Raw genomic sequence first — 26,518 nt, forward strand, 5'->3', positions numbered from 1 at the left:
TCAAAGAAGGAGAAGCTTACAATGCAAAAGTGGACTAGGCCACCATAGGGTTGGTAGACCGACTTCACACTTTACTGCATAAGCTTCCCAGTCTGACTTTACCCTTCCAGGTAGGTTTGACCAGATCTTAGCTAGCCAGATCGACATTATCTACTTAGGATGGGTTTCAGCCTTCTAGGTCAACTTCAGTTGTGCCTTTTATTGTACAAGTCGACCAGGTTAGGTTGATGGCGACCAAGCAGACTTTTCTTATGGATTTCAAAGAATTTTCTGTGGATCAAGCTATAAATAACCATTCTTTAGAGATAAGGATCTATGTCATCGAGTATATATACTTCTCCACTTTGATTAAAAAGGTATAAGGCATAAGTATTTTTCCAAATTTTGAATCTAGTTGTATTATTTCAATTGATACATCTATCAGCGACATTTTTTCTTGAAATATTAAGATACCGATTGAGGAAGTTAATTTACTTATCAATAATGAAATAAACCCAAATTACATTGGCCAACATATTATTGCCTATAGAGAGATTGATGACAATATTTTATCGAAGTTAAATCTTACACCAATGAATAGTTTGGATTATGTATCTATTTGGGTTGTTTTATTTATTTTAAATCTAGTTTATACTTGGTCCCATATGAGGTGCACTTTTTATAATTGTTTTGGATTTAATGATTTGGGACCAAGATTGAAAAATATTGCAGATACTGATGTTGATTTTGTAATCAATTCTAGAACAAGTGCAATGGTGTAGTCGAATGAGTTGATGTCAAATCTAATCCTTTGTTTGCATAGCTTCAAAACCAACCTCATAAGAGTCTGCTAAAGAAATCAATACCTTTGAATTTACTTTTGTTGATCACATCTTTGATATCTTGCTAGATAACCATTTTATCAGAATAATCGATTACAATACTTTGCCATCTATTCAAAACTTAGATGAGCTTACATATTACAAGTAACATAATTTATTTGGTTATAATACTTCTAACTACAATATATTTTGTCAAGTGGATCTTGTCGATCATGGATAAGGACAATCATAATTCTCTAAAACTCAATAAATGACTAATTGGATTGAATTAGGTGTTGTTTAGTTCACGAATTATAATGTAAATGACAACGGTGAAGATTCGCATCGAGTGACAGCGATAATAAGTTTGAATAGACATGTATCAATTTTTAGTGTAGTATTTGGTTACAGTTTAGACTTAAATAAACATAGTTTAATATTATTTGTAACCCATCACGTTATAATTATGTGGACCAAACATTATTAAAAATGACAAACCATTACTAGATGGAGTGAGTACTGTTTGTGACGAAGTGTACTCATCAATAAATAAAACAAAATAAGAGCAAGTCTAGCTTCCCGGTCAACGGCTCCTCGTATAAGGCACCCCTACTTGTATCACAAATTCACAACCAGAAGCAGCTCTCAGGATTCGTAGCGCCTGCATGCAGCTCCAGGATGGCGGAGGCCATCGTTGGTCCGCTGGTGGGGAAGCTCCAGGAGATGGCGGTGAGCGAGGCGAAGGCTCTAGTGGCAGTGAACGACGACATCCGCGGCCTCCGGGACCGGCTCATGTGGATGCAGGCCTTCTTGCGGCATGCCGACCCGCGGCGACGCGACACCTCCGACGAGCTCATCAGGGTGTGGCTCAAGCAGACCCGCGATGTTGCCTTCGACGCCGAGGACGCCATTGACGACTACTCCCTCAAGGTCGACCTCTCAAGGTATGAATATATACATACACCCTGCGCTTCGCTTTTTCTTTCCAGCAAAGTAAGCTTGAAGGTTTTCTTGTATATATCCATAAAAATAAAACAACCAAAGCTTCAAGGCTATTTTGTAAAAAACAAACTGTGGCCGCTTTTGTCAACTCTATAAACATAAACGTGCATGATGAACACACTTTCAACCTGCTAGTCTACATGTTGGCTTGCTTCTCTGTGTCTATATCGGCCTAGCCAAGAACCTGAAGGGAGACTGGGAGTACACATCGCCACTGACAAATCAAACATCCTTTCTTTGTAAGTAAGAAAAGAACTCTAATAAGTAAGATGAATATATAGGTTCAACGGTGGTGCTTGACTTTCTTTTCGTCTGCACGAGTTTAGCAGCCCACAGTTGGCCATTAGAACTAGGTTGGAGCTGAGCTTCTCTCTTTTGTGTTTCGTTCCGGAGAACATTCAGTCTCTGATCTGTGAAGACTTTGGTTGATTGAATAAAAGCTCTACCTAAAAAAAAGATAGCAAGTCAAGTGCCACAAAATATTTGTAAATAATATCTATAGGCTTTCAAAATTTTAGAAATTTGCACCGCTCTGGGTCATGCCATGTTCATGCAAAATTTCAGGTTTAAACATACAGAACAGAATCTATATATATGCACGACAAGGAATCGAATGATAAGATACAGCGGTAGCAGCACTACAGTGCATCTTTTCTTCTTACAAGTGCTAAACTATTTGCTAAACATAATTTTAATATGGCATCGAAATTTTCTGTCCATGGTTTTGTTAACGTGCTGCAGCAGAACAAAGAAACTTTGAAACATTTTTCACCTAGCTGTGAAAAAAATTAACTATTTTGAAAGCTGCTAGGTATATTTTGCCGACGTACTTGCAAAAGTTTTAGCATTGCGGTGGTGCCCGCGCATGTTGCATTGCCGCGGCCAATTTCCATCACAACAATAATCCTAGTGGCATCAATCATTGTACTCTCACCGGTAAACTCCACACCTACCATCGTGTGCTCGCAATCAATTCCGATATAAAAGTACTACACCAACTTCCCCACGTGAGGCCAGAGGCCACCACCGTGGCCCGTGGGGGAATGTGGCGTGTGACCGTGGATAATAACGACAGGTCGATTGGGAATCAGGATTATATTAATCAGATAAAATAATTCTGGGTGATTATGACTCAGTTATATTAATTCAGTCAACATGCTATTAGAATCCTAAAATCTATCTTAATCTAATAGAAAATTATAGGTGAAATGCACAATAATACAACAACCATAGTCTATACTCTATAGGATTCCAAACAACATGGGCTAATATAATTCAGAACTGCAATCAAGTTGACATATTCATATATTTAAGAAATCCAAAGCTGATCAAGGAGACGTAGTAATCCCACCAGAGTCATTGCTGGAAAAGTAAGCGCACCGCAATAGGTAGGGTGAAAATGGTAAAATCATTTCTATTTTTACATTTTTTTATCGGAAACGGAATCGAAAATGGTAACTCCAGAAACAATAACGATATCGGTATTTCGGAAACATCGTAAATGAAAGTTCGGTATGAAAAATACTCGATCAAAATCTAAAATACGACCGGTAAACATATCAACATAAAAATATCTCAATATATATGACAAATTCACAATATAATAAAGTTGGCAAAGATCACAAATTTACAATTCATATTATACAAAATTCACAATATAACAAGTTCACAAGTTCATAAGGATCACAAGTTCACATTCTTAAAATTAACAAGTTCACAAATCACAATATAACAAGTTCACAATTCACGATATAACAAGTTCACAATTCACAAATTGACAACTTCACAAAGTTCACAAGTCCACAATTCCTCCATTTCACAAGCTATATTAGGAATATCAACATACTTAGCCTTGGAACCTAGAATATAAAGATCAATTAGTACATTCGTAAAAGGGCAATGACGAATTAAATTGTAAACAAATATAAGTTAATGCTATATAACATTTCCTTGCTCTAGGTATCCTATCTTTGGTGCAAACAAGTGATTTCACCATGGTAGGGTCAAGACAAGTACGGAACCGATAAAGCACACAACCACCAAAATCGCACTCCAGTTGCATTGTTTTTTTATTTTTTTGTGAGGCTAGGCGCGACCTGTTGAATTTACGGGCATGTTGGGTCTAACATTGTTGGACTTGTACATGTTATATTTCTAGTAAAAAAAATTCAAGATTAAATTTTGGTAAATTCGATTAAAATTGGTAACAGAAAAAAGTAACAATAATCGGTGCTATATGTATCATATGATATTAGCAGGCAAACTGAATTGAAGGGATGTTGAGTAATTGAGTTCATTACCGACTTTTATTATTCAGTGATAAGTCTTTTTGCAGTTTTTTTTTGGTCGACAGGCTATTTGATCATGACAAAATGGAAATTGACTCTGATAATATTTACGAAATTATCTGTTTACACCATAGAAGAAAATGATTTTTTCCTTTTGAATTGAAACAGAAAAGAAAGTGACGAGACCTGTTGCACCCCACAAACGTGGCCGCTCGTGATAAAGGCCAGAGAGGCAATAAGCAAGATGTTTTCCTTTTGACATATTATAAGATACACCATAATATACATTTCTATAGTAGAATACACTCTTTATCTTCGAATAATTTTTTTGTTAAAATTATTTTAAGTCAAAATTTATAGAACCAAATTAGTATTATAAGATACACCATAATATACATTTCTAATGTACTATTGTTAAAAATATTTGTACTCTGTTCTACAAATTCAGTTAAGTTTAAAAATATTTTGATTAAAGATTGATTTATTTAGAGACAGAAGAATTACTTAATATCTGAAAATATAAAAAAGAAAAAAAAATATGTCCAACTGCTCGTGGGAGTTATGGTCAAGTCTATGTCTCACATATAAGGGGTGTTTATTTGAATAATCAATCTATTCTAAATAAAGTCATGTATCATAAGTTTATTATACAAATTTAGTGGAATAAACTCTAGTAATTATTAGTTTATAAGGAATGAAATAGTGATGTATCAACTTATTACATTTCACAAACCAAATAAAAAAGTGAGGAGTAAGAAGGTGGACTACCTCAATCCTCAAACCAAAGACACTAATAATGACGGGGAGATGATCCATTTAAAGCGCGATGTTGATTGGGTTTGCTATGCCTCCTTTGGCCATGTCAGCTTGCGAAGGTAGTGACGATCGGATAAGGACAGAAGAGGAACCACATGATTCAATTTACGTGTGGAAGAAGGCTTTTAGCGTAATATATAAATATGTTTATAGTACAAAGACTTTTAGCATGTCATATATGAAAGTTCATAGTAGTATATTTTATAACAAATGAGTAAACCGCATCATAGTCAATGATTTAGGGAAGCGTAATTAGTACTAGATCGAGGATTTTTTTCATAGGGTAGACGCTTATGTGTGATTCAATAAAATCTATTTAGCAATTCAGTAAATAGTGGTTAAATGTTACCTCAAAAGACAATGATGTTCCAAATAACAGCAAGATTTAGTAAAATCCAGAAGTTTTATATCTACCAAAACAGTACATGTTTAAATATTTTGAATTAACAAAAATGGAAGAGGGTTGTATTGTATCAACTACTCTCTCCGTTCTTTTTTATTTGTCACATTTTAGTTAAAAATGAACTAGCGAACAATAAATATTTGAGAATGAAGGTAGTAATAAGACTTTTTGCTAAAGGTTGTTTAGATGATTTACATATAAGATGAGAAAGAAAGCTTTTGATAAACGATCGAGGTTCGGACTGAGATGCTGAGCTCCGAACCCTGAACCTGAGGCTCTGGAAATAGTAAGGAGTTATCAATGTTCAGGGACTTAGATATCTCAAACCTTTGAGATTTAGATCCATACGCTTAAGCTAAGATTGTAGAGCTATAAAACATAGACTTTTTTAAAATTATCCGCAGCAGATCATATAAAATAGAGAATTTATAATATAAATTACACTTTATATACAGTAAAGTTTGAAATAGGATAGCCGCTGAAGAATAGCAGCCTGTCGCCGATTTGTCAAATCCTCCACGCTACACAGCTGCATATTCGATTTCAGTTTAACATTCGCACAAACAGGATCTGAAAGGCATATACACATTGGAGCCGTCGCTTTTAGCTGCCGGTGAAGTTCGCTGCATCTTCTCGTCTATTTCCTCGCGGCCGGCCGTGATCCTCGGTAACTGGTGCTTGGCTGCTCGTCGGACTCCGTCGTTGCCTGCTCGCGGATGGAAGCGAGGCCGTGCTGCAGCCGAGGAAACTCGCAGACGAGAGCGAGATTCGCGAGCGCTATTTTTCCTTTCTATTTTCGAGTGATATATAAAGACCGCTTTGGTAGGGTTTCAATTTCTCTGAAAAAAGTTATGGTTTTTCTGGCGGGGCCGTTTTGCAATTTGGATTTAGCAAAACAGTTTCTCTTGTGTTTACTTTGAATGATGTATTAGGGAAATGAAAAAGAAGACGATAGAAGCCACTTTTTTATGACCGTTTGGTATATGAATCTAAGCTAGAGCTGTTTAAAAAGCCATGTCAAAGAGACCCAAAGTAGATTTAGTGGTGGGTTTTGTTAGAGTACGCGTGACCATATCTTGGAGATATTTGGAAAAACGTACCCCACTAGAGCCTTATTCGGTCGCATAGAACTGAAGGAGATTGAATGATGGAGATTAAGTCCATTTCATTGAGGAACGAGGTTAAATAGAGCTGTTCTATTGTGCATTTAGTTAAAGAGGGAATGAAACAGGTGCAGTAAAATGATTCAAAACAAGAATATTTCTATTAGATTTGGGGCGAACTCGATCCACAAAAACAAAGGAACATCACCTTTTCACTTCTCCCTCTTTCTTTGTGGTGAACCTAAATAAAAATGGAACAATTCCACTGCACACTTAGAATCTAAAATAAAGCTGCTCTACCCTCTAAATCTAGAATAAAACTGTTTTACTCATGTGACTCTCTAACCATACAGACCCGCTCTATTCATTAAAATAGAAAGGGATTTTTTCTTAGCAGCCGAACGGCCAACCACAGCGTCCATGACTCCATGTTACTCAAAATTACTGCCACACGCAGCAATCTTGTGCCACCCATGTTGCCAGTAAAAAAAAAGAAAACAAAGCGCATGAATCAACTCTCCGTGTCGCTTTGCACGTGCGATGTCGCACGCCATTCACTAGTTTAATCTATTTCAATCCCTTCTAATTCACTCTACACGAATAAGCCAAAATAATCGAGAATTTCACCTAAAACAGGCCTGGTGTTCTCTGTACCGCAGGCATCCTTCCTCTCGCGTTTAAAGCATCTCCAACAGCTCCTCTCAGATTAGGATCTCCTAAAAATACTTACATCTAAAAAAGCCTACCCTCCAACGGTTCCTTTTATTTGTCTTTAAAAATGTTCGGCTAATTGTGTAGTCCTGGTCTCGGTAACGAATTTTAAATTTTACACTATAAAATTTAAGTATTAAATCAGATTAAACTCGAGCTCTACATCTATTTATTTTTAAATTAAAATTAATTAAGGTCCTAACTTAAGGAGTGTTTGGTTCCCCATGACACCGACTAAAGTTTAATCTGTATCATATCAAATATTTGAATATCAATTATGAGGGTTAAATATAAATTTAGTTAAATTTAATAAAACAATCTCGTCTTTTGATCTTCGTCTATGTTATTAGTTTTATATTTAAATTATATTTAATACTCGTAATTATCATTTTAACACTCGAAAGCCTAAACTAAACATTCGAGAGGCTAAACTTTAGTAGAGAGTAACCGAAATATTTAGAATAATTTTGGGAGTCGAAAAATTAGAGAGAATTAGAGGGACTAAATTTTTCTGGTTATTTAACTCTGTTTATTTAAAATTAAATAACGAGATATTTTAGGCTCTCCAATCCTCTCCGTATTTGTTTCTTGCAAAATAGTCGATCATCCATACCCCTATCCCTATACCTCTCAGCTTTGGCTTCCCCCGCCGCCTGCTGGGTCGCAGATGAGCTCCTCCAGTCCGCTCCCCTGCGCTGCAGAGACAAGCCTTGCTGGGTTGGAGGCGGCTCCTCATCCACTCCCCCGCACTGCGGTCGGTCGGAAGCGCTCCCATCCACTCCGTATCTGACTTCCACCCATCGCTCCGTCGGAGGCGCCTCTCGAGGGTGACGTGAGGCGTGTGAGCTCTCCCGTTTGCTTCCCGCCCTGGCTCAATCGGAGGACGGTGGTGCGCTCGAGGTCATAGGAGATCGAACAGATGGTGATTTGACGAAGGACACGAAGGTTATTTTACACTCCCGATTGCTATAATGATCAGGATTGTCACTTTGTCAGACATTTCTGATTCTATATCCTGGAAATTGTTTGGAGTTTTGGACTACGGCTTATAAGAAAACTATGATTACATTAAATCCGAATTTTGTATAAGCGGTCGCAAACGTGCCTTAGACTTCCTCTGATTTTTGTAAGAACACCTTCAACAATCAACAATAAAATTAACTTGCTAACTCATGAATCATGATTCTTTTAAAAAATGAAATTAGAGTAACTTAACATACTAGTATATGTAACTCTCTATTCTAAATTAAGAGACATTTTGAGTATTCTAGATACATAGTTTTTGCTATACAGATATACATGTCAAGCGAATGCAAACGCTATTTCCACTTCACAAGTTAAACATAAAGTTAAGTATATTTTCACTCATTACGGTAAAGATGATCACATAGTACATTTTTGCTTTAGACTAGCTAAACAACAAAGAACAGAAAGTGCCATGACTGTCTAATTTCAGAAGGGCTTTTATTTCTCTTGAGACTGTGGCATTTTTATTTTTGCATAGGGTGAAACAAACACCATTATATGAGATATGATACTAGTGGAGTTAAAATCATTTTTAGGTTTATTATTTATCTTAAATTTGTCACTACCAAAAGGTCTAACATATGGGTGCATAAGTCTTAGAACGAGCATAAGGATCAAACCTAAATTAGTTTTATGTGAGAGGGAGCTTGTTTTTTGTTCTAAAATTTGGGTCAAGCTTTTATTTTCCATCTTCCTTTAAAGTATCCAATATATTTTAAAGGGGTGAATGATTATCACAAGTGTTATTCTTATATTTATCTTTTTTACCACAATTAGAGTACAAAAAACCTCATGGTAGCTATATTTTTTAGTTGATGTAATGTATCTTAACATCAACATCTTTCAACTTCAACTCAATGAATTTACATTTATCATATGAAGTTGGTTTAACAATAGCACAAACATGTTTCTCATTTTGTTCTTTTCAGTTTTAAGTTGTTCTAAAGTAGGAACATGCACATCCATTGTTGAAGTAAGTTTGGATAAATTAAGTCACATGATTTGCATGAGTCATCTTTAGAAATCAAAGTTTTAAGTCTTGCAGTTTCAGCATTTTAAGATTTAATCAAAGTATCATATTTCTTAATTTTTTTATTTACTTTCTCTAGTGAAGTACCAGGTTTTTTAACTGCACAAGCTACATCATTGTAACACGACTCTAATGCACGACCTTTACTTACGTTGTCAAACTCGCTATTTGTGGAGCTCTTTTTACTTGCCGTTAAACACTTTTTACTTGCCGTTAAACACAATCCACTCAAATGGTTCTTACTTTTGGGAGTTGCACCATCCTCATTGTTTGTGTTTGTGTCCACATCACTCAAATTGATTTGATCAAAGAAGAACATGATGTACCACCTTGTGGTTCAAGTAGTCTGTTGTTGCTGAATGTGTTTTTTTGTCTCACTTCTTTCAATTTCTTTTTCCTGTTCACCTTCACCCCTGTCAATTTACTAGAAACTTTGGGCTTTTGGAGGGAATATAGTTGAGTGGACCACACTCAAAACACCTTTGAGGATCTCCACTTCTTTTATCATTCTTACATTCTTTAAAGCTTCATCAGATTGAGAAGAGAAGTGTGCTAGTTCTTCTTCTAGAAGGTCCTCAAGCTATTCATTAGTTAGTGAAGACAAGAATGATAACAAAAAAACTAGATGGAGATTCAATATTAGACATGCTAGGTTGAGAGATCAAATCAATTGACTAATTATTATTATTTCTGGCCAAAATATTCATGAGTTTTCAATTTAGGTTAACATTAGTAATATAAGTAACTTTCCTCTCCTATATAGACATATTAAAGCTCGAAGTAATTGACGTGCATTTTTCACATTAGTATAAGTAACATTGATATCACATAGGTCACTAAGAATTTTATTATAGTGAGCAAAGAAATCATCTAATAATTCATCAGATTTCATCTCAAAATGCATTTAATCTTTTTTGTACATGTCTTGGCGTACCTCTTTTTTTGAAGATAAACCCTCATGATAATCAGGAAGTGCTCTCTGTACTCGATATATGGATTTATGATGCATAATGGGACCAAAGTCGCTCCTTACAAGAATTAAGTGATGGGTTTCTTGCCATGATATTAACCTCCACTTGGGCCGTGTCCATGGCTCTTATCTCACGTTCTCGGACACCTAATAAGGCTTATATACCTTCTCCCATATTGCAAAGCCCTAAATTTGAATATAAGATCTAGGTTCCATTTCGCTATTGACCATGTTTCGCCTCAAAACAACACTTGCACATGAACAAACACACAATCGTGTTCGAGCATAAGTCCATTGACTCAATTCAATTAATCCGCATACCACCTCAAATGTGTGTATCATGCGACAATAACAAATCACCATGCTATAACATGCATATATAAGTAATACATGCACATTACCTATACCAAAATTTTAATCATTTTGAAATATCAATTTCATCTTAAATAAAATTTTCATCACTTGATCTCACATTACATCAACCTCTTATGAAGACAAATAGCTTGTCATTAATCAAGATCTGAATTGTTGGCACAACGTTCCTCTTTGCTTGGCGACCTCTCTTAATGATAACTTCCCAAATTTCTACATAATTTGAAATTTGATTGAATATATTTTTTTCTCTTGTGAAGATATCCAAATTGGAGCCAGTCCATTGTTTGTTTTTTCTCTGGATTCACTACACAAGTAAGCATTCGACACAATCTATCAAGAAAGATCGCAGAGATCAACTTAAGGCTTGAAGACATCATTAACAATAAGGAGAAATACAAGATTGAAGCTGCACCCAATGATTTTCCATTGGTGACATGGAAACCTTCTACGGACATCTCTACTGTGGCAAAAAGTTTGTAAGTTCCCACAACACTACTCTCTAAAGTGTCGTTCGAGGAGTTGAGTGTAAATAGAACTTTGTTAATGACCGCTCAAACATGTACAAATATTCAAACCATCATGTCACGTCGATATGACAACATAAGTGATCTAAAAGACTGTTGTTTATTGCTTTAAAACGCTACTAAAATTATGTCAATATTGTTAGTTTTATCAATTTGGGTATATATGAGGTAAAACCTGAATCCGAGTTATTGGATACCTGAAATCGAATTATTGGATACCTGAAACCGAATTATTGGATACCGAATTCTTATTTACCTTCTGAATCCCTCTGCTGCTCTAGTTCAACTTATTGTTCCCTTGTTCTTCTTTCTTTCGCATTTCTCTTTTCTACCTCCCTTTACCTTATGAACACATACATACAAAGATCCTACAATGGAAAGAACAACTTCGCTCAAATTACATGAGAGGATGTTTATTCGGGTTGGGATTCACAAGATCTCGAGCAGAACATGTTGATTCGAGTTCAATCATGTTTAGAGGAGATTGATTTTGGACATTTTAGGTTGATGCAGCCTCCTGGCATGCCCGGTGTCACATGCCATGGCCAGCACCGTGGGGTGGCTGCTCACTGCTTGCATGTGATCGTGGGCCGCGGCCGACGCCAGCCAATCCTACTGCTATGCTGCCAACTCAGCCAAATCCTCCATGCCTGTGCAAATCTAACACTTGTTTGCTTTGGGCAACATGCAGTGCTCCTTCATATTTTTCACTCACACCGTTGTTGTCCTTTGCACTGCTACAACTCTTCAATCTCCTCGGGGCTGCTCTTCCTCGGTAGCCTGGGTGGAGCTTCTCGAAGAAGAGCACAGAGGGGATAATTTTGCTGCTGACTTCTATCATCTAAAATTTTAAATCATGGCGAGCATGGCCAATGACGCCGGCGACCTGTCCGCGGACCATGGCAAGCACAACATTGTCTTGTGGCCTTGGTAATCTTTTTTTTTTTTCGAATACGCAGGAGGACTGCGTATCATTAAATTAAAGTAGAGGGAAAAAGGGCCTGTGGCCCGGGACAAACAGAACACACACTCAAAACACAAACACACACTCACCCTTACAAAGCACACACCACACAGACACATATGACACCCCAACACCCCCGTCTTTTAGTAGGCTATAAGACTTTCCTTTCTCTATCCAGGGTCAAAAAGAGAGCGCAAGTTCTTGGCTCCAGCAGAAACCCACAATCTCATCTCGTCTTTAAATCCATCCTCTAAGGTATTAAGGCAGGGTCGAGCTCCTTCAAAAACACACCTGTTTCGCTGCTTCCAAATACTCCAAGCCCCAAGGATTATCATACTATTAAACCCCTTTTTTTTGCTCTTAGGAATCTTGGTTGAAGCCTTTCTCCACCATTCAGCAAAAACTGAATCTCTTCTCTTAGGACCCACAGAAGAGAGACCAATGGGGGTTAAAATATTATGCCAAAACTGTCTTGTGAAGACGCAATTAGATAGAATATGCTGCACAGTTTCGTCTTCCTGGTCACATAGAACACAGAATTCAGGATGCTGAAGTCCCCTTTTTTTAAGTCTGTCCGCTGTCCAACATTTGTTATTTATGGCCAGCCAAACAAAGGTCTTACACTTAGGCGCTGCCCAGCTCTTCCAAATTCTTTTCCAGGGCTCAAAGGATTCTGCTCCAATGAATAAAGCTTTATAGGCAGATTTGGAGGTGTACAGACCATCGTTGCTAAATATCCACACATGCTGATCATTTGAATTTTGAAGCTGAAAAGATTCAATTACCTCCCATAATTGTAGATATTGCTCAATCTCAGCTAGAGAGAGATTCTTCTGGATATCTTGAACCCAAAAATGAGAGGTGAGGGCCTGCTGCACAGTCCTCACTTTTTTAAACTTCATCGGAACTGCAGCAGCAATAAGGGGAGCTATATCCACAATAGAATACCCATGAATCCACTTATCTTTCCAAAATAAAGTTGAAATACCATTACCAATGGTGGTAGTCACTGCTATCTGAAAGAAAGCTCGGGCCTGGGAAGATATATTAAGATCCAGGCCACTCCAAGGCTTCGAAGGAGCAGTTTTTTGTAGCCAAAGCCATCGCAATTGTAGGGCCCAGTTCATCTTTTGGAGATTAGGAATTCCAAGGCCCCCTAAATCAAGAGGCCGAGAGATTTTATCCCAAGCTACAAGGCAATTACCTCCTCTAGCCTCCTTTCTTCCTTTCCACAAGAAGTTCCGTTGAATTTTATCAATGGCTTTGATAACCCATTTAGGAGCATTAAGAGCAATAAATAAGTAAACTGGGATGGCAGAGAGGACAGATTTGATAAGAGTGATTCTTCCCGCAAGATTTAAAAGCTCAGCCTTCCATCCTGGAAGCTTGGCAGCAATTTTATCTATCCAGTGAGCGAGATCCCCAGCACTAAGTTTTTTGCTGCTTAGAGGGAGACCAAGATAGGTTGTGGGAAAATTTTTTGAGGCACAACCCAAGGTCTGAACAGCCAGCGTAGTCCTCTCAGTATTGCACTGAATTGGGTAGGAGAAACTTTTTTGCAAGTTAGTATGAAGACCTGAGGCAACACCAAAACACCTCAAAATTTCTCTGACTACCACTAAGTCCCCAGAAACTGGTTTTACAAACACAGCAACATCATCTGCAAACATTGAAACCCTTTGGCTAATGTTTCTGCCAGCAAGGGGGTGTAATAAACCACACTCATCTGCCCTGATGAATAGGCTATTAAGAACATCCATGACTAGGATGAATAAAAGGGGAGATAAAGGATCACCTTGTCTCAACCCACGCTTGAGATTTATAGGCTGTCCAGGCACTCCATTGACAAGAACTTGAGTGGAAGATGTCCATAGCAGGTTCAAAATCAGATTGCACCAACCCTGCCCAAAACCTAAGTGTCGAAGAATTTCCAGCAGAAATGCCCAATGCACTGAGTCAAAGGCCTTTTTAATGTCCAGCTTCAAGAAAATTGCAGGGATTTTTTTCTGGTGCAACATCTTGGCAGTTTGACTAACCATAATAAAGTTATCATGAATACATCTTCCCCGAATGAAGGCACTTTGATTTGTGCTAACCATTTTATCCAGCTCAGGAGCTAACCTGTTAGCTAGAATTTTAGTGAGAAGTTTCGCAAAACTGTGAACTAGGCTGATTGGTCTAAAATCACCCGGAAGAATAGCCTCAACATGCTTTGGAATGAGAGTAATATATGCTGAATTCAACAAATCAAGCCTTCCAGGAGATCCTTGTTGGAGAAATAAGACTGCAGCCAGAAGGTCCCATTTGATTATGTCCCAACAACATTTATAAAAACGCCCTGTGTATCCGTCAGGTCCAGGGGCTTTATCATTAGGAAGACTTAAAACAGCAGAATTGATTTCCTCCAAAGAAATGGGATTATCAAAATGTGAGAGCTCCAAATTGCCTTTGTGAAAATTAGCAAGGTTAAGACTAAAATTTCGCTCAGACGCTTTACCAATCAGATCCTTATAGAACTGAAACATAGCCTGCTGTTTAGCCTCTTGAGAAGTAACAAGATTCTCGTCGACCATCAGTTTATGAATAAAGTTCTTCTTTTTCCTGAACCTGGCGTGCGCATGAAAGAAAGCCGTATTGGCATCTCCAGATTTGATAAACTTCACTCTAGACCTTAATCTAGCAATGGTTCTTTCCAAAGAAGAAAGATGCAGACATAATAATTTTAGTTTTTTCCGCAACCACTCTTCAGCCATCCACAAGGATCTGCTGTCTTGGGCAATTTCCAGAAGATGTAGAGTCATCTTGGCCAAAGCAAGTTGAGTAGAAACATTACCCACAGATTTTTGGCTCCAGGATTGCAGGTCCTTTGCAAGTCTCTTAAATTTAAGGGATAATCTCTGCATGGGACAAGCAGCCAAAATAGAAGCATTCCAGGAACCAGCCACCACCTCCTGAAAACCTTGCATCTTGGTCCAAAAACTCTCAAAATGAAAACGCTTCTTTCCCTTAAAGGTCTCATTAAGCCTTAGGATCAGAGGACAGTGATCAGACATATTAGAGGCAGAACTCAGTAGAGAACAATCAGGAAATAAGTCCTCCCAATCAGAAGTGTAGAATACTCTGTCCAGCTTGACTAAAGTAGGAACATCTCTTTGATTTGACCAGGTGAATCTTCTTCCAGTGAGAGGCAACTCCTTGAGGGAGTGATTATTAATCCAAATATTTAAACTGTCCATAAGAGTTCTATTGATATTTGAATTACTCTTGTCATCAGCGCATCTGATCATATTGAAGTCCCCTGCGATCACCCAGGGGCCAGGACAACTGGTTCTGACCAGAGAAAGCTCCTCTAAAAAAGCCAATTTCTCCTCATCTCTATGGGGTCCGTAGACACCCGAGAACCACCAAGCGGTGCTGTTTTCTTTCATAAAACAGACTGACACTGAATGGTCATGAATTTTGGAGTCTATAGCAGAAATGAGCCCTCTACGCCAGGCTATCAAAATACCTCCTCTAGTACCACTAGAAGGTAAGAAAACAAAATCCCCAAACTCTGAGCCAAGACAGGAAGCAACATCCCAGTGAGAGATAGAATTCAGCTTGGTTTCTTGAATACATACAATAGTAGGCATCACACAGTTTATTAATGATCTGAGAGTATCCCTGCGATGAGGGTCATTCAAACCCCTCACATTCCAAACCAGTATAGCAAAATTATTCATTGTGAGATAGAATACGACCATGTGGGGTAATCCACATTACGAGGCTTGCAGCAGCCCATCAGCTGGACAAACGAGGAACTCCTCATCAGGGATCTCCCATCGGAACAAGGTAGCTAAAGCCTTTATCTGACTGACAGAAAGAGGCTTATCAAATTCTCTAGCACAGCGATCTAGATCATCCGCAGAAACAGGAGCATCTCCATTTTTCAACCCCAGCTTCAAACAAATAGTGTGAGCCGCTGAGTTCACCCTAAGGGGAGGAAGTTTGGCAACACGTCTTGATCTTCTTGGCACGAAGTTGGGCGGGATAGTCTTTCTGGCTTTAAGCTTTGGAGATGAAGGAACCGGTAACACATTTGTGAGGGGCTTTACGATCTTGTTAATGAATGTCATAGCCACCTCCTCCACTGAAGCTATACGACTTTGCTTGGGGAGTTTTCTTCGAGAATACACTTGCAAGACCTTGCAAGGCTGCTGGACCAGGGTAGGAGGAGGCCACATAAAGTCCAAAGAGCTGTGAAGGTTATCATTCTGCTCAAAAGACAAATCATCAGAATCCACTGAGATCTGAGAACCGACTGTGTCCAGAAGAGCCAATCCACCATTCTGAGCAGGTTCAGACACCATAAGAGCAGAAGTCAAAGAGTCATGAGCTTCACCAATCTCTGACAGCACCAACGAGTCATCCACTTTTGAATCTGCACTAGATGGCGCCAAAACAGCAGGCACCAAAGCAGAAACCAGGGAGCCAGAACTAGAAACCTCCCACAAGGTAGCAGAGAAACGAAATCTCTCCACCCTAGGCGTCATCCAACTAATATCCGAAGTCAATAATATCACTGCCTGATTAAACATACGGGCCAGGGCATTAACTGCCGCCGCCCCACCCAAAACGTCCGTATTAAAGCAAGCAAGGGGGGACGCCAAAGCAGCCGCCCTTCTGACAGAACCCGAGGAGCCATTCATCAATGAATCAGGGATAAAGGGTCTAACCCCAGGCGCCGTCAGCTCAGCTTCCGAAGCAATCGGGAGAGCGAGGCAATCAACTGGGCCGCCCTTAACAGAGTACCAGAGGTCATTAACTGACGTCTCAACCGAGATACCCTCATTAAAGCATGCATGGGGGGGCGCCAAAGCAGCAGACAAACTGCCAGGACCCGAAGAGCCAAACATTAATGAAGCAGATATCAAGGGTCCCATCCCAGGCGCCATCAGCTCAGCGTCCAAAACAATTGGGAGAGCGAGGCTATCAACTGGGCCGCCTTTATCAGCACTAATAGAAACTCGCGGACCAAGGCGAGACTTAACCGAAGCACGAACAGTCAAATCATGGAAACCGAACCGTCTCTTCCGCTGAACAATATCTCGATCATCATCAGACTGATCCAGCAATGGTGGATGAGAAAGGATTGTCTCACGTACCATCCGATCATCCAAACATGAAGCCAAAACGGAGATAGGATATACCAGTGATCGGGGATACGACGAATCCACCTCAAAAGCCACAGGTGGTTCCTCAACATGCAGATCAACAATTGAAGGCAACAATGTCGGTACAGGGCACCATGCACGAAGCTTGAAAATAGCCCTGTTGTTGTCCTCAAATGAACTTGGAAGGATCTCATGAATCATACAAAGACCAAATAGAAGACTCTCCACTGTTTCAATCCTCCAAAGATGAGCAGGAATTCCATGAAGCTCTAATTCCATAAGCTGAGGTAAGGCTCCACCCCCTGAGGCCGAAGCATGACGAGACCAGCGCTTGATGTTCAGCCGGAGGGGGGGACATACAGAGAATGCCCACCAGCAAGCACACGATCCGCTAGCTCAACACTTGAAAATTGAACAATGAAGTTGTTTGACGCCACCATGCGTAAGTCGAGCGCATCAGCCTCAAGGTTGAAACTTGAGATGAGCGCATCCAAGACATCCGTCGCGCAGAAAGAGCCCTCTAAAGCAATAACCGAGACAAGTAAAGCACGCCGAAGCTCTTCTTCAGCCTGAGAGATGCTCCTGGAGCGCTTGATGAAACACACCTGACGGACGGAGGCAGTGGCAGGATCAGGGACAGGCGGCGATGAGGAAGAGGTGGGAGGATCATCATGACCACTGCCCCTCCGAGAACTCTTCCTCGGACCACGACGAGTACGCCTTCTTCCTCTGCCACCAGAAATTCCATCGACAAGACGCGCAGAATCCTCCATTCTGCACCCAATGATCTTCACGGAAGATGTCCCCTGGGAGACCGGACGCCACACTTGGGTACGATGATGATGAAGCGTCTCTGTCCTCCGGCGCGGGCACACGTGAGCATGGTGCCCAGGCAGCCGGCAACAGAAACACCGCACTTGATGATGACAAACGGCTACTCGATGAGATGGCGAGAGGCAATTAAAGCACTTTCCCCTCAGATCAATGGGCATCGAAATAGGAAGGGGCTTAGAATGGGAGGAGCTCCGTCGACGAGCACGACGGCCAAGAACTTGCACCCAGCCATCGCCATCCTCCCGGCCAGAAGAAGGGAGGACAGAGCTTGTAGAAGATACCAGAACGTCCTTGTACGAAGCTTGCAGTTTGAAAGGCCTCTGGGGTACGTCAGAGGAGTAACCACCGTCTTCACTCCAGCGCTGCGACTTGGACCGACCAGCAGGGATGGAAGCAGGAGAATCACCCGGTGCCTAGAGAGAAAGGGATGTGGACGCCGGGTCCAGGATAGACGTCGGCGTGGGGTTGTGGGGGGCTGAGGCACCGGGGGGAGAGAGAAAAGGGAGGGGCGGGAGGGGAGGGCTACTGGTGGGCATGGCGTATTTTTCCTTCCCTCACTGAGACACTGAGTCACCAAGTCCCAGGTTCGAAGCAGCCACTCCCGGCCTTGGTAATCTTGACAACCTGACCACAAGAATTGGAGACTTTATTGACCTTATGTTGTGCAACAAAAAATGGTGTGGCACCGGCACGCAGCGCAAGCAACAGAGGTGGGAAGGTGAACAAACTTCATCATGTGGGCCGCCTTTTGGGATGTCTTTGTTGAAGTGTATAAGTGGATTATCTACCTTGTCCTAACAACTTAAGATTTTGTGTTGAATTGGTTAATGTGTCCACTCTAACATGATATCAGAGCCAGAGGTTTTGAATTATATGCCTCTACCCCTTTATTTCCACGTCTGAAATAAGATCCTATACATGCATCTAAACCAAACATGAAGATTGCATAAGGTAAGCTTGATAGAGCTTTACGTAGGCCACCAATCGTCAAACTCTAATTGACTGTTTGGTAGGGTAACACCCTACCACTATCAATTAAAATTATTATGAAAGCACAAAATTTGTGCAGCATCTTATTTAAAAGCGTAGCAAGAACATATAGTACTTGTCTCAAACATAACAGAGAAACATCAACAAATATAGACAAACTAATTAGACATCAACGATCAACCTCACGAGTCACACCACAATACAATAATTAGAACATCTCAGCTAACACAAATAAACCACAATACAATAATTAGGACATCTCAGCTAACACAAATAAACTCGGCCGGTAGGGGAAAGACCGCCCCCACGGTATTATATTAAGAAGAAGCTCAATCTGAGCCCCGACCGAGAAAAGGTCACGAAAGCTGGTCCCCCGTGCAACATGAGGGTCCGCCCCCTATAGGCCAGATCTTTACTCGTGCTTTGAGCCCTTTTTTAGATGCTTTGTGCACACGACCAGGGGAATCAGCGAGTGACCTTTTTTAATCTCAGGCTGAAATTCGCTTCCACTGGGATTCAAATTCAGGACCTAAGGAGTGCTACTCAGACCACCTAACCAACTCAGATAGAGGCTCTTTCGCATCTCAGCTAACACAAATAAGTCTACTTTGACAATACATTAACTTACATCCCATCTTACACAAATAAGTCAACTTTGACAATGTTAGCACAACCAGCACCTCCCTCAACTCAGCCACACCACCCACACACTGCCTTTGGATGAAGTATGGAGCTGATATGAAGTAGAAGTCTTATTTCACAAGCTTGGTAAACATGAGAGGGGTACATGCCTATTTACAGGGCCTTTAAGGTCGACTGCTACAGTACACCGGCTGCTACAGTGAACCGTCTGCTGCAATAGGTTGGTTGCTGCAATACTTGGCAGCTGTTTGACAGCTGACTATCTAGAAGTCTAAAGATTATTCTAGTACATTAAGCACAAGAGCACGTACATTAATGCTAACATTTCTTCCCCTTAATGTGGATGCTCTTGTCTAATCTCCACTATGCCGACCTGGGTCTTGAGTTTCTCAAAGTTGATCTTTCCTAGCGGCTTGGTGAACACATCTATGAGTCGTTGGCCGGTTCCAATCTGCTCGAGGATTTTTTTTCTCGAATACGGGAGAACAGTGGTTGTCACTAGTGAAACGACAAATTGAGAGAAGGGGATGTGAGTCATACCGGGAGCAACAAGGACGTCGTTAAGGTAGAATGGTCCTGGAATAACCGATGCACCTACTGAGGTGACCGGAAGGATGGAACCGTTGCCCACAACGATAGAGGGAGGATGTGAGGGGTGTGGTGGATGGAAGTGGGATAACGAGCTGGTGATAGGAGTGGTGTGAAAAAGGAGGTTCCGGAGTCGACCACCCAATCGGTGCGAGAGGGAGGGGGTGGTGAAGGCATGGTGTGCGTGGAAAGAGCCAGGGGAGGTGCTCCGACAGAGCCACTGGGAGGGGAGGGAGATAACAAGGTATCGGTCGCCAGGGAGGCAATCACAGCACGGGGAAAGACAAGCGGCCCAGGCGCGTTTCGGTCCGCCTTAGGGTGGAGCTCGACGCAGTCACGAAGGACAAGATCCATGGCCTGATCAAAGGCCACAAAAATGCCCCGAACAAGTTGGTCGTCGTGAAGGGAGACGCGCACAGCGATCCCGGCGGGAAAGGGCGGGGCTAGGGAGGTAGTGGCGACGACACCCTGGGCAACAACAAGGCTAGGGAAGCCGGGAGCCACGGAAGGGGCCATGGGAAGGGGTGGCGGCACAGTAGGGCCATCGGCGACGGTGGTGGTCGCAGCGGTGAGAGGGATGCTGGGTAGTGGAACCCATGAGGTGACGGGGAAGAAGGCGTCAGTGCCGCCCGTGGTCATGGCCGCTGGGAAGCCGGGATGGACGAGCCCGATGTGGAGATGGGGCAGGGTCGCTGAGGGTGGCGAGAGGGATGTCGGGTGGTGGAATCCATGAGGTGAGGGGGAAGAAGGCGCTAGTGCCGCCCACGGTCATGGCTGCTGGGAAGCCGGGATGGACGGGCCCGACGTGGGGAAGGGGCAGGGTCGCCGAGGGCGTCGGGGGCGGGTGCAAGGGGACGCCGTCGAGCAGGGGGTTCCGGGCGGCGCCAACGGCTGTTGGAGGCGCGCGGCGGCAGGAGTCCGGATGGCGCGACGACTGAGACAGGAAGCCGCCTAGGGAAGCAGCAACAGATGGCCGAAGAGCAGCAGTAGGGGGAGCTCGGGGTCGGGGCTGTGCCGAGGGAGCGCGCGGCGGCGTCGGAGTTCAGAGAGGCTAACGGAGCAGGGATGGCTGGGCCTGAGGTGGTGCCCCGACGACGGCCACCGGAGTTGGGAAAGATGACGCGGGGGCGCTAGGATTGCGCGATATGGGGTGCGGTCCGGCGTCGGCGAGCGCTGAAGGGAGCAGGGGTGGCTGCTCGTGCTCAAGGCCCAGAGAGGGAGCGCGCTGGGACCGGGAGGCGCAGGCGAGCGCAATAGGGGCGTGAACGCCGTCCAAGGATGGGCGCGCGGCCGACCGGAGCTAGGGAAGATGAGCCCCAAGCGTGGCCGAGGCTGAGACGCGTGAAGCCTAGCAGGAACGGCGACCAGTGGCGCAGACGGGCATGTGCATGCCTGGCAGTGGACGACGGCTAGGGCTGGTTGCCGGCCGGCCAGGGATGGGTGGGAGGTTCCAACGGTTGGGATGGAGGTGCAGCTGATAGCAGAGGGTGGGAGGGAGGGGAAGAGAGAGACCATGGCCTGTGGCCCGTTGCGGCGTGGTCTGCGCCACGATTTATTCCCGGACTTCCATCTTCCTGGCGAGGCTCATGGCGACGGACAAGGATTGGGGGTTGTGGATCTCGACGTCGAGGCTGAGTGGCGGTTGGAGGCCTGCAGTGAAGAGCTGGACACGTTGTGTCTCCGTGAGATGGCCCACGCGTGGCAGGAGGGCTTGAAAGCGGTCCTGGTAGTCCACCACCGAGCCCGTTCGGCGGCATGCAACAAACTCGTCGAGCGGGTTTGAACGCAGGGGGTCCAAAGCGTAGGTTCAGGAGTTCGGAGAAGCGGCGCCATGATGGAGTGCCCTCATCTTGATGTATTTGGATGAACCACAGCTGGGTGACGTCGTCGAGGTTGTAGGAGGCCATCCACACGCGTTCCTCGTCGATGGTGCGCTGTTGATGGAAGTAGGACTCACATCAATTAAGGAACACCAATGGATCAGTTTTGCCATCATACTTTGGGAAGTTCAACTTCTAGAACCGCGGAGGTCAATCCTGGTGATGATCGCCGGTGCGTTGTCCCTTCCCGCCCAGGGCAGAGGACTCAGTTCGACGGTCCTACTGAGTTCGGCGACCGAAAGCTTGAGGGATTCTACCGTTGCTACAAGGGATTGGATGATGGTGACTAGGTCGGATGTATTGGGTTCCGCCATAACAACCATAGCAGAGGTTGATGAGGCTGCATCGGATGGTGGTGAAGAGATGGATTTGAGTGGCGGAAGTGGTGGGGAGGATGGCCTGGAATCTGATACCAAGATGTTGTGGCGTGTTCTAGTAGAGGGGATGGGCGCCGGAGGTGGCGACCCCTGGCTGCGCATGGCGTAGCCGCCGGCGTTGGCAGTGCGAGGTTTTGCCCCTCGGCTACCTATCTTTGCTGGAGAGGAGGTGAGGGAGATGATATAATTTCTTGCTTGCTTTATTCCTGCTGCCCACCCGGCTTACATATAGTCTTCCTGATAATTAACTCTCCTAAATACTCTTGTCTTAATCTTGTTCTCCTATCTTTATCCAAACCGACTCCTACTAACTCTCCTAAATACTCTCATCTTAATCTTACTCTTATCTAAACCTTAGACTCCTACTAAATCTCAACCGCCTTATCCCTGGCGGCGTGTATACCGTTTGCCCCACAGACAATTAATCAACCTCTTGTGCTCTGTAGTTCGGTCTCTAAGAAACAAAAACTCTGATCAGTTCAACTTTATGCAAAAACCCACGCACAGCTGCCACCTATAGGTTTCCTGATTTGACTTGATCCTAAAAATCCAACAAGCAGACCGACGATAACTGGGAGGGAAACTACAAGGAAATTTGACGTTTAATCACCTACACGTTTCTCCTTCCTGCCTGCCGTGTCCTGCTGTCTCCCGTTTAGATTATACTCCCTCCGTTTCTTTCTATTTGTCGCTGGATAGTGCAAAATTACACTATTCAGCGACAAATAAAAAGAAACGAAGGGAGTAGGTATTATGATGAGTGAATTTCAAAAACTAAAGCCTCTCTTTTTTACGGGAAGGACTGAAAAATCATAATTATGTGTAGGGATGATGTCCAACCATCTTCGATCAAACGGGAGGAGCTGGGGAAGCAGCTTGAAGAAGCACTTTTCTGTGACAATAAGAACCGACTTGTTATATGTGTGACAGGGGAAGGTGGTGTGGGCAAGGCAACACTAATCAGAGAACTATATGAAAAGCCAACAACAAAGTCAAAGCAGTTTGAATGTCAAGCTTGGGTTAGCTTCCCACCGTATTTAAGTTCTTCAAGCATCCTACAGTTAATCCATCAGGAATTGGAGGAAACAGATACTTGGTGTCCCAGAAAACAAGTAGACAAGAAACTGCACGAAATATTGGATAAGGACCGGTTCTTGCTCGTCATAGATGGAGATGTTAGCAATAGTGATTGGAATGCCATCCTTGCCGCATTACCAGAAAAGAACAACGGTAGTAGGATTGTCCGTATCATGCAAGGTATACATAAGCAGCCACGTGGTATTGCTGCAAAACACTGGATTGAGCTGAAATGTTTTGAAACAGAAAAAACCACTAGCCTATTCAGCCAAAGGGTGTGCATGGAAGAAAAAATAAATATTGAAAACTTTGATGAAGTTCTGCATGGTATAACCAAAGGCCTTCCTCTTGCCATTGTTCTTCTGTCTGGCCTTGTACGAACAAAGGAGTACCCAAATGAGTGGCAGGCAGTACTTGAACACCTCAAATCCAAGAAATCAAAAAGGCTTGATAGCATACTTGCCATGTCTTTTGACGATCTCCCACATGACCTAAAATCATGCTTCCTCTACTTTGCTGCATTGCCTATGAACACGCCTGTTGAGGCTCGCAAATTGGTATGCATGTGGATGGCAGAGGGGTTTCTAAGACCAAAAGATGGGAGAACAATGGAGAAAGTTGGAAGAATCTATTTGAAGGAGTTGGTTATGAGGCATCTAGTTAAGTTAGTGAAGACAGACAATGCCGGTGGTGGTGATGAATTTGTGGCCGTCCACCATAAGGTTCATGAATTTTTGCAGCACGAAGCTCAAGAAGCTAACTTTGTGGATATCCACAATGGTGACGATATCCCTTCTTTGGCAACTACTCGTCGCCTATCTCTACAAAATTATACAGATAAATATGCTGCTCTGTCCAGCTCTTTGCCAAAACTACGGTCTATCTTGTCCAATTTCCAGGAAGAGGTTGAAGATGACGAGGAAGATGAAGATAATGAGGAAAGTGAAGATGACGAGGAAGATGAAGACAGTGAGGAAAGTGAAGATGACGAGGAAGATTCAGAAAAGGAAGGAGACATGGAGGCAGGGCATAAGGTAGAAGGTGATGGCGATGGAGAGGTAGAGGTAGAAGAAGATGAAAATACTGAGATTGTGTTATGTGGAGACAATGAAAACAATGGGGAGGTTGAGGGGTCATTTGAAATTACTGAGGAAGGAGGGGAAAATGAAACAAGTGAAGAAGCAAAACAGGATGTGATGCCCAGTACAACAATGCCATTATTACCAAACTTGCTTCAGTGTTGGGTGACGCCACTATCAGGCTTGCTTCGTTGTTGTGGGGAACATGGCAGCCCTCAAGAGAGCACCAACTCATACATAAAAGAAATGTTGCAAGTATCCAAGTTTCTTCGTGTCATCAATCTACAAGGCATCGAGATCGGTGAGAGCTTACCAACAACTATTGGGAATGTAGCACACCTTCAGTACCTCGGTGTCACTGCTTGTTCCTTGAAATATATCCCATCGACAATTGAAAACCTTAAAAATCTTCAGACGTTGGATGTTCGAGACACGTTTGTTTATAAACTTCCAGAAGCATTTTGGAGTATAACGACACTGCGGCATGTATTTGGTGAGGGTCTTTTCTTGCCTAAGCAGGTGGGTGACTTGAAACACCTGCAGACACTTGAAAGCATAGATCCTGATAAGGATAATGGTTGGGACAGCAGCACTTTTGAGAAAATGGCTCACCTTCAGTCCCTTCATGTTTGGGATTCTAAGGAGAATGGAGTTAATGCTGAGGCTCTATCTGCTGTTATTGATAAAGCTAATTTCCTCGAACACCTAGATACCCTCACTCTTGATGTTCATGACATCCCATTGAGTGTGTTCACCAGTTCTTCCCTGAGGCGTCTTCGTACCCTAAACTTAGACGGCAAGTTGGACATGTTGGTGCTGCAATCTAAAGAAAAGGAGTCAAAATTTCATTTCCCCAACCTTAGCTTCCTATCATTGGCAAACACAGAGGTGTCGCAGAACTTTATCAACAAGCTTGGGAAGCTGCCTTCGCTCACCACTCTAATATTGGATGTAAAATCCTACAAGGATGATCAAGATCAACTTGCCTTCCAAGCTGGTGGATTTACAAGCCTTACAAAGCTGATACTTTCTGATCTGGAAATTGTGAAACTCGAGATAAAGAAATATGCACTTCCAGAACTCACAGATTTGGAGGTTGAGTTGTACTACGACGAAATCGAAATCGAGGTATATGGCGAGCATGAGTTTGTGAAGAAAATTGAACAAGTGGATGAATACCTCTATGGCCGTATCACTCAAGTTCCGGTTGCTCCAAAGAAAATTGGTCAGCTTCCTAGCATGAAGCAACGCGTGGCTAGCTGAAGATCACAGGTAAACTAAGACACCAATATAGTACCACTTGCTGTTATTTCGATTTGCCTGTTCAGTATGTACAACTCTGTCATGAGTCGTGAGTTTATTAGTGTGGATGTGATGGCAGATTGGCATGTCTACATAATAATTGCTGGCCGCACCTGTCTACAGTATGCATGTATTCCTAAATTGTAAAATAAGTGAAAAAACGCATATGTGCGCGTGTATCATGGTGTGTACTCCTAAATTGTAAAATAAGTGAAAGAAAAAACAAGTGGATCATTGAATGTTGAAGGATGTTTTTGTAACCAGATGTTCTTTAGACTCTGTTTTTTGTTTAGAGAAATATAATCCCTTATGTAGTTACTTGTGCATCCATATCATGTACACATTGGCTCTTACGGGCTTGCCCTTTTTCTTTGTACATTCCCATTCTATCTATGCTGTGCTAAACCTTAAATTCATTACTCCACATAGATTAATATTGAAGGTGCTGTTCAATAAATTATGAGCTTATTAATTATGGACTAGGTATATAGAATAGAAAAGGCGACACAGACAGCGACGAGACAGTTTGGGAGCCGCATGTATTTGAGCATGCGTAGAGCCGGCCGCTCCCCGCGTTTGTCGTC

At 42.5% G+C, this 26,518-nt stretch overlaps 1 protein-coding gene across 2 annotated transcripts; it reads left to right on the top strand.

Annotated features, from left to right (window-relative positions):
- The first annotated feature begins 1,333 nt into the window (after nucleotides 1-1,333).
- LOC103634303 (putative disease resistance RPP13-like protein 3) lies at nucleotides 1,334-26,310 on the top strand. Of its 2 annotated transcripts, XM_020541366.2 has the most exons (4): nucleotides 1,334-1,744; nucleotides 10,782-11,000; nucleotides 23,303-25,904; nucleotides 26,014-26,310. In XM_020541366.2, exons 1-3 carry the CDS (start codon nucleotides 1,479-1,481, stop codon nucleotides 25,893-25,895), a joined length of 3,078 nt encoding a protein of 1,025 aa, XP_020396955.1. In that variant the 5' UTR covers nucleotides 1,334-1,478; the 3' UTR covers nucleotides 25,896-25,904; nucleotides 26,014-26,310. The 2 variants fall into 2 exon arrangements, with proteins under 2 accessions (XP_020396955.1, XP_020396954.1); XM_020541365.3 differs by having other exon boundaries at nucleotides 23,303-26,310.
- The last annotated feature ends 208 nt before the right edge of the window (nucleotides 26,311-26,518 follow it).

The sequence above is a fragment of the Zea mays genome, chromosome 7 (assembly GCF_902167145.1).
Source record: "Zea mays cultivar B73 chromosome 7, Zm-B73-REFERENCE-NAM-5.0, whole genome shotgun sequence".
In the NCBI taxonomy this organism is placed as follows: Eukaryota; Viridiplantae; Streptophyta; class Magnoliopsida; order Poales; family Poaceae; genus Zea; species Zea mays.

Coding starts and splice junctions, on each gene's coding strand:
- LOC103634303 (XM_020541365.3), top strand. CDS start 1,479: ATGGCGGAGGCCATCGTTGGTCCGCTGGTGGGGAAGCTCCAGGAGATG. Junction 1,745..10,781: donor CTCAAGGTCGACCTCTCAAG/GTATGAATATAT, acceptor TCTCTTGTGAAG/ATATCCAAATTGGAGCCAGT. Junction 11,001..23,302: donor TCTACTGTGGCAAAAAGTTT/GTAAGTTCCCAC, acceptor AATTATGTGTAG/GGATGATGTCCAACCATCTT.